Here is a 9796-nt window from a genome sequence, read left to right on the forward strand (position 1 = left end):
CCGTGGCATCCTGTCCATTTATTTATTTAACAAAAACACATCACCACTGTTCCTGCTGTCCTTTCAGTAAAGCCTGTGGGTGTTGGTGGTTCTTTACTACAGCACATAACAAATTCTGTAACTAAATATTCAACTATTCTTTGAATATTTACAGTCTTTACTCATTTTTTGCTGCCGTTTCTCCAGTCTTCCTTTTCTGCTTGCATCTCTAAAGGCATTTGAGATATTCACCCCTCATGAGTAAAAAGTGAATTAAAAACGCCCTTAACCCCACTCCTACCAAAGATTTTCACTCTGGGCTTTTGTTGTGTAATCTGCCAAAACTTCAAGAAGTTTCAGTCGTTTTCCCAAGCTGTGTTTGTGCAGAAGTATCTTAACAACAGCTTTGCTAAATGCTGGCTAAGAATGTCCAGAATTACGGAAAACAATTAATTAAAAGGCAATTCAAAATAAATTATAAATAAGACTCAAAATTTATTAAAACTTAAAACTTATTTAAAATGTTATTAAAAACATTACTTTAAGCCATTAATTAAAATTGAATTTAAGCTATTCCTTAAAATTAAAATCAAACCATTACTTAAATTTTATTAGTTAAGTAATTGATTCAAATTACTATCGTTTCCAGCATTACCCAGCCACAGTGTTTCTGGCAATTTCTGCCTTAGTTTGGGGTATTTTTTCCCCGAAAAGAGAATTTCTTTCGAGCAGCCACCTGCTGTCCGGGGCCCATCGCGGCGTTCCGCAGCTGCGGCAGCGGGGCCCAGGCGGTCCGAGCCAGGGCGGGCAGCGCGGGGATGGATCCGGTGCCGGGCCGGGTGGAACTGGGGCGGTTCGGGCCGGTTCGGGTCCATTCGGGCCGGTTCGGGTCCGTTCGGGCCGCCCGGAACCCACGGCCCTCACGGCCATGGCGGCGCCGTTGCCCCGGAGACGGCGCCGGAAGCGGCGCGCGCGCGGCCCCGCGCGTTTCCGCGTCCCCCGCCCGGCCCGGCCCGGCCCGGCCCCGCCGCCACAAACAGCGCCAGCACCGCCACCGATACCGGCACCGAGCCCGGGCCGGCCCGCGGCAGCGCCCGCAGCATGTCCCGCGTGCCCGTGGGGAAGGTGCTGCTGCGCAACGTCATACGGCACACCGGAGCGCACAACAAGGTAAGGCCCGGGCCGCCCGCGCCCGGCGGGGCCTGCGGGGCCGAGCGGGGCGGCCCGGGCTGCGGGGGGGACACCGTGAGAGACATCCCGGGGTGCGGGGACACCGTGAGGGACATCCCGGGCTGCGGGGACACCGTGAGGGACGTCGCGGTGTGCGGGGACTACCCTGGGCTGCGGGGACACCGTGAGGGTGCGGGGACAGCCCCGGTGTGCGGGGACAGCCCCGGTGTGCGGGGACATCTCTGTGTACGGGACACCCCGGCGGTGCTCCTGGTACACCCCGGGCTGCGGGGACACCCCGGCGGTGCCACCCGGTGATGCGGGAAGATCCCGGTGTGCGGGGCAGGCTTCGTGCCCCGCTGCTGATGCTGCAGGGCAGAGCGGCAGCGTTGGGCAGAAATCAAAGGAATTTGGTAAATCCGCCACATACTCAGGGTCACTTTTGGTTTAACGCCGTTCCGGTTTTCCCCGAGTTTCGGTTTCACCCCAATATGTCTGTATTTACTTAAAAAGTAGCAAATCTCAAATCGGTTTTGTTGCATTTTATTTGTTGCCCAGTGTATGTGCTTTTAATTGCATGAAACAATTTGAACTTTGTTTTGCACAGGCAGGATTTTAGTGCAAGATTAAGCAACTCCATTAAGTTTAGCAAACTGTTTCATGAATCATAATTCAGCAGGTCTAACCAGCACCAGGAAGTTCTGTTTGGGATACAGATATGTGTAAATAATCCTTTGTTTGGGGATGGTAGGAGAGGTGGCTGTGAGTTTCCTTACCAGGAGTGTTGAGGTGGGTGCTGCATAACTGAATTTCCCATGATGTTCAACTCATTTCCCTTTCTGTGACTTTCAGCTTCAGGAAGAGACAGAAATGTGGAAAATAAGGGAGTGGGAGAAGCAGACAGAAGAGACTTACTGGAAAAGGCAGAGCAGAATGCTGTCAGACACCTCCAGGTGAGATACACCACAGAAATATTGATTTTCTCCTTGAAGACTCCCTGCAAAGAGGTGAGGCCTGTGCTTGAGCCTGGTCTCAGAGTGTTGATTGAGACGTGAGGTGTTGGAGGTGCCAGGTGAATGAGTGAGGGGGTTTTGGGGGGCTCTGGGAGGTGCTCCCCCCCTGAAGGAGCCGTTCCCTCTCTGCAGCAGCCGCATGCGCAGCGACGGCTTCGACGAGGAGGGGCACAGGGCAGACTGGAAACCCAGGAACCCGCAGCTCCTTGACCTGGTGGAAGATGATCTCCTCAGGGCCAGATCCTGGAATAAAAAGCTGTATGAATGTGAAGCCAACATGCCAGACAGGTCTGTGGGGGAATTCTGTGTTCTCTGGTTGTGATTAAAACATCTTTTTGGAGCCCTGTACCAAAAAATGACACTGTTTCTGTTTGGTGTGTGCTGTGATGAAATAGAGCTTCAGCTCATTTTGAGAATGAATAACATGTACAAACTTCTGCCGTGTCACAGAATAACCAATTTGAGCTCATCAGTGGAGTTTCTAAGACACACTAAGCAGCAAAAGCCCAGCCCTAAACTTAATATTTATTACTCTGCCCAGAAAGCTTAGAAAATCTCAAGAAACACAAGTCCAGGGTTGGATTTAAAGAAATCAGAGTTGTGCTTTGAGAATATAAGGTGTATTTAAATAGCACCAAGCAAATCAGTCCCATTTCCTTCCTGTCTAAACTCAGATTCATTCTGTGGCTCTGCCTTTTCAAAATTGCATTTTTATCATCATCAAACACATTGTCTGTTTTTAATGGATGGTTCTGCTTTCTTACAGGTGGGGGCACAGTGGATACAAAGAGTTGTACCCTGAAGAATTTGACACAGACAGGTAAGGCAGACACCCTTACTGATGGATCCAGAATCTGCCTTCTGACAAGTTCTGAGGGGAATTTTACAAACTGAGTTTCGAATTTTGAATACAAATCAACCTTGACTGCAAAGCCTTACTGTTAAAAAACTCAAATCCATTAACATGGTGTGAGTCTTCAGAGAATCTTTTGTATTAATTAAGATATTCATGTTTAGCTGGAGTTAGCAAAATCGATGAGTCTGGGAGGTAAATAAATTCTTGCAGTATCCTGGACAGTGGAAAAACAAGATTTTAAGACAGAATTAATTATTTTTAACCTACACCCAGCAGAATCATCAATATTTTTCAGGCTTACAGTTTGGATATAAATGAGTTTCATCACTCAGTGGCTTCCAGTTCACCTCCTCCTGTTCTTTTTCCAGTGATCAGCAGGAAGGAGATGAGCAAAATGCTGTCAATGGGAAGAAGAGATCCCACCTGGGGAAACAAACAGCCCGTGAGCCCCACAAAAGGAAAAAAACCAAGAAATCCCACAAGAAGAAGCAAAAAAAGCGCTCACACAAAAAGAGGAAGAAAAAGAAAAAGGAGCAGGAGAGAAGTTCCACAGATTCCTCCCGGGGGGAGAGCGAGGGCTCAGGAGAGGAGACTCCGAGCGCCCGGAAAGGAAAACACAAGCGCAAGAAAAAGCCCAGGAAAGTGCCTGCCAAGGAACCTACCTCTTCTTCTGGGCAGGAGAGTGACTTTTGCCATGCAAGCAGCTCCAGCACCAGCAGCTCTGAGGACACTGAATCCGAGGGCAAAAAGGAGAAGCGGCCCCCAAGGAAGAGGAAGAAGCGGCACAGCTCCGTGCCCGAGAGGCCGAGCGAGGTGCCCGAGAAGAGGAGCAAGAGGAAGAACTGGAAGGTGGCGGGGGATGAGAAATCTGAGGACAGCTCTGATGAGGACTGAGGGGTCTGGGTGCAGCTCAGAGCAGGAGGGGAGGACAGAGGCAGTTCTTTGTCACTCAGCACTGCTCCAACACTGGTTTACACACGCGCTGCCAGCCCGCAGGGAGCAGGGCTCGCCAGGCAGCACTGCAGGACAGCACCTACCTGGCCCACAGGTGGGCTCATCCTGCCAGCTTGGCTGTGATCAGGTTGTTTTGTTTCTTAAATTATGTTTGAACAGATTGCTCATTGGCTCACCAAAACAATGGCCAGTAGGAGAGAGGACAGGCTGGTAAATCAAGCTGCTAACAGAGGAAATGTCACTGTAACCCCACGATAGTTTTGTCTTCCCATCCTCCACCAAAAGCAGAGCTGTGGGGGCATGCACAGGGTCAGCTGGACACGGAGGGGAGCTGAGGGAATATTCCCATTCCAGCTGAAGGGCAGTGACTTCCCTAATGGTGAAAAAATCCAGCAGTTTGCTTGGTTTAGACTCCTGTCCAGAGCCTGCTGTGGGCTGGCCACCGTGTCCACCTTCCTTCCTCCCCTCGGGGGATGCTGAAAGCATTTGTGCTGACAGAGAGGCCTTGGCGGGTGTTGTGTCCTGTCTCTGCTCTGCCCAGTGTGTTACTGGAGAAACTGGTACCAGGCCGTTCTCCCTGCAGCGAACAGCCAAGCCTTTTAATAAAACAAATAAATCCAGATGTGTTTGATGCTTTAGTCATTGTTCTGGAGCAAAGCCCGGGGACAGAGCACAGGCCTGGGAGTCTGGGTGGTGCCTGTGTTCTCTCTGTGCTGTTTGTTGCTGCCCGACCACACTTGCAGATGAAATCAGGGCACTGGGGAATGTGTGGGGTGATTGTTGTCTCCTGGACAGGCACGAAACAGTGCCAGCGGCCCTAAATCCTCACTCCAAGCCCTGCTTGCTGTTCCTTTTTTCCCTCCAAATGGAAAGAAGAACAGGATATTCATGGAGGTGTTTATGGTCTGTACCAAGGTGTTGCAGTAGTGAACACACAGATGAAGAGCACCTGGGTCTGTTGCGGGGTTTAAGACAGAATTATAGAATTACAGAATGGTTCTGCCTGGCAGGGGATTTAGAGACATTCCAGTTCCCTGAGCACCACACCTTCCACCAGGATGCTCCAACCTGTCCTTGGGTGCTTCCAGGGATGGGGCAGCCACAGCTCCTCTGGGCAGCTGTGCCAGGGCCTGCCCGCCCTCACAGCGGAGCATTCCTGCCCCAGATCCCCCACCGCTGCCTCGGGCGTTCACATCCTCCCCGCGGAGCCCCGCGGCGGCCGCTCCCGGCCGTGCCGGTGCCCCGGAGGCGGAAGCGGCGGCGGAAGCTCGGGCGCGGTTCCGTGTCCGGGCGCGGTGCCCTTGGAGCGGACATGGCGCTGGCGCTGCTGCGGCCGCGGCCCCGCGGGGCCGCCCTGGGTCAGTGAGGCCGGGGCAGCGGGGCGGGGAGCGGGACCCAGAGGGAGCGGGACCCCGAGGGTGCGGGACCCCGAGGGTGCGGGACCCGGAGGGAGCGGGACCCCGGAGGGTGCAGGACCCCGGTGGCTCCGGGACCCCAGTGGGTGCAGGACCCCGGTGGCTCCGGGTCCCCAGTGGGTGCAGGACCCCGGTGGCTCCGGGTCCCCGGAGGGTGCGGGGTTCTCACGTCGCGCCCCCGTTGTCCCCGCAGCTCTGCTGGGCTCGGCCCTGCTCCGCCGCCCCGCCGCGCTCGGTGCCGCCGCCGCCCGCTGCGCTCCGGCCCGCGACAGCCACGGCCCGCCCCGCCAGGGACACGGTACGGCCCTGTCTCTGTCTGTCTGTCTGTCTGTCTGTCTGTCTGTCCGTCCGTGCTGGTGTGCGGGGATCTCGTTTTCCCGGAATCAGGACCCTTTTCCCATCCCTGGAACTGCCGAAACCCGAGCACCCAGGTCTAGCTCAAGGCATCCTGCCCAGGGCTGGATGTTAGATGATCCTTCAAGTCTATTCCAACTTCTGAATATTCTGTGATTCTGCCAAGAAAGGGCTGTAAAGGACCAGATTTTGGCTCCTTTGGGTCCTTCAAGGCACCAACAGAGGTGACAGAGGTAGTACCTGATGGCCATGCAGGGACCTAAGAACAAGATGAGCTTTAAGGTCCCTCCCATCCCCAAACCAGGCTGAGTCTATAATTTTTTTGGGCCACTCTAGGAGATTTTAAGTGGCGGCTGTAACAGAGAACAGAAGATATTACATATGGTGCAGTGGTTTTCTTGGTGTCCTGTTGGGTGATGTACAGTTATGGGTGTTACCAGCAAAGGAAAAAATAATCCTAAATGCCTGTTGGTTTAAGGGAAAAGCTGTGAAATGCTGAGCGTTGTTAGATAGGGCAGTAATTGTGCAGAGATGTTATTTGTGATAAATAAAGGTGCAGTTGTGGTGCCTCAGGCTGTGAGGAGTGTGTGCACCCTCCCCTTCAGCAGCACTCTTACCAGTCAATAGCACTTCAGTTTGCACTTTGCCCAAGTCCAAACTTCAGATCCTTTGCTTTCCTTGTCTTGTCGCTTTCTAAATTTCTTTTCTCCGTGCCAAAACGAAGGAAACCATTTGCATTTTGGTTTAGGTGGATGATATCTGTGTGTTAGTTGAGCACTTTGGGGTGTTGCATTGATAATTTCGCAGAGTCAGTTCTTGATGGTTTCAGCCTGGGCTGATGCTCCCGTTGTGTTGCCAAGCCTTGCTCAAGCAGGGTTTTGGTTTGCAAACTCTCCAGATGTCCAAGCCATCCCAGCCAGCCCTCCAAGGGCTGCAGAGCCCTTGGCAGAGGGGCTTTTCCCTGAGAATGTCTCTCCTTGCAGGCGGTTCCAAGGCTGCGTCTCTGCACTGGACAGGGGAGCGAGCTGTCAGTGTGCTGCTGCTGGGGCTGCTCCCCGCAGCCTACCTGTGCCCTGGACCAGCTGTGGACTATTCCCTGGCTGCAGCCCTCACCCTGCACGGCCACTGGTAAGCACAGCAGGGCTCAGCTCACAGCAAAGGAGCTTTGGTGCCTCCAAACCTCATCCTGGGCTAGGGTAAAACAGCTGGAAAAAGTCCTTGGTTTCCACGTTCGGTGGCAGGAGTGGTTGTACTTTGGTCTTCCTTTCTCACACTGTCCTCTCACTCAGAAAAAGAATCCATAAAATCTTAACCTTAAGAGCACTTCCTTGCCACTGGAGGTGTAGAATCCTGGATGTTTTTAGCATGTGGAAGAACCAGTGTTGTGTGAACAGAAGGAAACAGAAAGAGGACAGATCTGTGTAAAAAAATACACAAATATTCTGCCTCTAAAGCTCCATGCACTGGCTTTGTACATCTCAGTGGTGATGAGATGGTCATCTCATCCATCTCAGTGGTTCTGCATAATAAAGAACTCACAGCAAATATTCCACTAAGGAGACATGGGTGATTATTTCCTTTATTCCTGGATGGATGTTTGCTCAGTGTAGTTCTGCTGTGATCCTTAATGAGAGCAGGGACAGGACTAATTAGGAGTGGATCCAGCTATGTGGTTGGCCAGGCTGGCAGCACCCACCTTCCTGAGGTGATCCTGGTTTGGGAGTTCCTGGCCACAAGGATAAAACAGATTTTTGTGGTACTTTGGGGGTGCCAGGTTTTCTTAAACTTCAGCTTTGCCCTTAGGAATTTGTGCCAGGGATTCTTGCACTTTCCTTGCTCTGACTGGGAGCTTTTTCCCAAAACAAGCATCCCGTGTCTCAGGTTGCTGGATAGTTCAAATCTGGACAGGAGTTCACTTCCAGATGTAGAAACAAACTAAAAATATACTAATTTCTTTGGTTGCCACTCTTCTAATCTAAAGGCATACCCAGGAGTCTTCTGTGTCTTTGGGAAGTGGGACAGAGGCTGGTCCCAGATATTTCCTTGCTTTTCCTCTTTTCCAGTCCTTGGAAGTCAGATAAGAAGGCAGATCCAAGGATTCTGTTTGGAGAGCTGTGGTCAGCCCTTGTTTTCCTCAAGAAAACTCTGAGCCAATCTGTGTATTTTCAAGGGAATCTGGAATGTTTTGGTTTGTTTTTGAAATAGATTTTTCCTCTTTCTGTGTGGGAGCTGAGCATTCTTCAGGAAAGGCTGGAAAGAGGGAGAAAAGCCAGTTGGCAGAACGGGGGACACAAAGAGGATAGGTTTTAGTGAGTGAACTTTGCTGATTTGAGCTTTTCTCTCTCCTTCAGGGGTCTGGGCCAGGTAATCACTGATTATGTGCACGGAGATGTCCCCATTAAAGTGGCCAACACGGGGCTGTACGTCCTGTCTGCCCTGACCTTCGCTGGCCTCTGCCACTTCAACTACCACGACGTGGGCATCTGCAAGGCTGTGGCCATGCTCTGGAGCCTCTGAGGAGCCCCAGCCCTGACACACACGATTGTCCTCTGCTGCCTCTGCTTCATCAGCTTGTCAGCAACATCCTGCACCACAAAGGAACAGCCAAGGGTCCCCAGAGAGCCTGCAGGGGGCTCAGAGCTAGTTTAGGATATATAGAGAAAAACATGGTTTAAATACAGATTTAACTGGAAGATGCCCAGTGAGATGAGTGGATTCAAGCTGCACTGTAAATAAATTGGGATGGATGGATGGATGAATTACATCAGTGGCAGATTTGCATAGCTAAAGGGAGCTCTCCTTGTAATACCAGCTTTATTGAGTGTTTTTCTAACTGTTGGTTGGTTTCCTGTTCTGTAAAACAAGCTTGGCTTGCGGAAAACTGAACTCCTTCTTCTGACATCAGTGTGTAACGCAGACCCTGTAACACTTGGGACCCTGGGAGCTGATGAGCTGATGTAGAAAAGGGAATACTTTTTTTCAGAATCCATGCAATAAAGAATTTACAGAAATTTCGTGTGTGCTTCTGAACCATTTTTACTGCTTTGGGTTGCCTAAAATGTTTTCTCTGTCGATAGGTCTACTCTGCCTTACTTCATAAAATGAAGAATATTTGTATGAATTAATACTTAGAGGTGACTTAGACTTAACACAAGGATAATTAATGCCCCTTAGAAAACACAGCAAGAATAAAAATACTTTTGCAGATTGACTTTAGGAACATTTGACTTTCAAGGTTTTTATGTTCATCTACAACACTTTTTTGAGGTTTATTTTCTAAATACTCTGGTCCGTGTTGTCCTGTGTGACAGAAAGGCCAACGAAGAGGAGGCTGAGGGAATGTTCTGTTCTTTAAGGGATTTTTTTAGGGGGAACTGAGATTGTGGTTTCTAACTTTTGCTTCATCCTGTCTGACTTTCACATTGCCAAGGAGTGGAACACTCTTTCCACACTCTCATGGTACTTCTGTGGCACTATTAACAGTGAGAGGAAGAGAATTTGTGTTAACATCAGTGACTCTGCAATGAACAGAACAACCAAGTCACTGTTTGGATTCTACAAGACTCTGAGGTTTTTTTTTTTCTTTTTAATGTGGATTGGAAATTTTATTTATTAGCAAAAGCAGGTAGCTGGCCAAAGTTTTGATGGTGTTGTGGCCAGAATGGAGCTGTGGGCTGGTGTAAATGCCAGCATGTGTTACGGTAGGGCCAGGAGGAGGAGCAGACAGATGGTGAGTCATGGGGAAGTCCCTCTGGGCAAGCTGAGGGGGTCTCATGGAAAGTTCATCTGAGGTTTCCTCACACAGGATGCAGCTGGATGTGGTGTCTAAGCTGCTTGGGGGAGAAATTCATTATCTGAGAGGTTTGGCAATGTAGAAGTCCAAAGCTAATGCAAAAGCTGTTGGGTTGATGTTAGAGATTTTAGGGATTTAGGCATTAAAGATTTTAGGGATCAAATTCTACAGGACTATATTGACATTATGGACATTCTTGTTTCTTCAGAGTGTAGTTCTCTTCTGTCTGACTGGAAAACATGCTTGACCTTTTGCCAAAAAC

The 9796-nt window shown here is 50.4% G+C and overlaps 2 protein-coding genes across 2 annotated transcripts; both read left to right on the forward strand.

Annotated features, from left to right (window-relative positions):
• The first annotated feature begins 949 nt into the window (after nt 1-949).
• NKAPD1 (NKAP domain containing 1) lies at nt 950-4592 on the forward strand. The gene is made up of 5 exons (XM_054647336.2): nt 950-1149; nt 2002-2102; nt 2295-2450; nt 2929-2982; nt 3387-4592. Exons 1-5 carry the CDS (start codon nt 1081-1083, stop codon nt 3910-3912), a joined length of 906 nt encoding a protein of 301 aa, XP_054503311.1. The 5' UTR covers nt 950-1080; the 3' UTR covers nt 3913-4592.
• Nucleotides 4593-5194: 602 nt separating this feature from the next.
• SDHD (succinate dehydrogenase complex subunit D) lies at nt 5195-8752 on the forward strand. Its single transcript, XM_054647373.2, has 4 exons — nt 5195-5330; nt 5581-5685; nt 6725-6869; nt 8093-8752. Exons 1-4 carry the CDS (start codon nt 5285-5287, stop codon nt 8256-8258), a joined length of 462 nt encoding a protein of 153 aa, XP_054503348.1. The 5' UTR covers nt 5195-5284; the 3' UTR covers nt 8259-8752.
• The last annotated feature ends 1044 nt before the right edge of the window (nt 8753-9796 follow it).

Source organism: Agelaius phoeniceus, chromosome 23 (genome assembly GCF_051311805.1).
Source record: "Agelaius phoeniceus isolate bAgePho1 chromosome 23, bAgePho1.hap1, whole genome shotgun sequence".
In the NCBI taxonomy this organism is placed as follows: Eukaryota; Metazoa; Chordata; class Aves; order Passeriformes; family Icteridae; genus Agelaius; species Agelaius phoeniceus.

What these genes read in the sequence shown, in the direction of transcription:
- NKAPD1 (XM_054647336.2), top strand. Translation starts at nt 1,081, where the DNA reads ATGTCCCGCGTGCCCGTGGGGAAGGTGCTGCTGCGCAACGTCATACGG. An exon ending in ACACCGGAGCGCACAACAAG is followed by an intron (nt 1,150 to 2,001) that starts GTAAGGCCCGGG and finishes TGTGACTTTCAG; the next exon opens with CTTCAGGAAGAGACAGAAAT. An exon ending in GAAGCCAACATGCCAGACAG is followed by an intron (nt 2,451 to 2,928) that starts GTCTGTGGGGGA and finishes GCTTTCTTACAG; the next exon opens with GTGGGGGCACAGTGGATACA.
- SDHD (XM_054647373.2), top strand. Translation starts at nt 5,285, where the DNA reads ATGGCGCTGGCGCTGCTGCGGCCGCGGCCCCGCGGGGCCGCCCTGG. An exon ending in GCCCCGCGGGGCCGCCCTGG is followed by an intron (nt 5,331 to 5,580) that starts GTCAGTGAGGCC and finishes TTGTCCCCGCAG; the next exon opens with CTCTGCTGGGCTCGGCCCTG. An exon ending in CCCGCCCCGCCAGGGACACG is followed by an intron (nt 5,686 to 6,724) that starts GTACGGCCCTGT and finishes CTCTCCTTGCAG; the next exon opens with GCGGTTCCAAGGCTGCGTCT.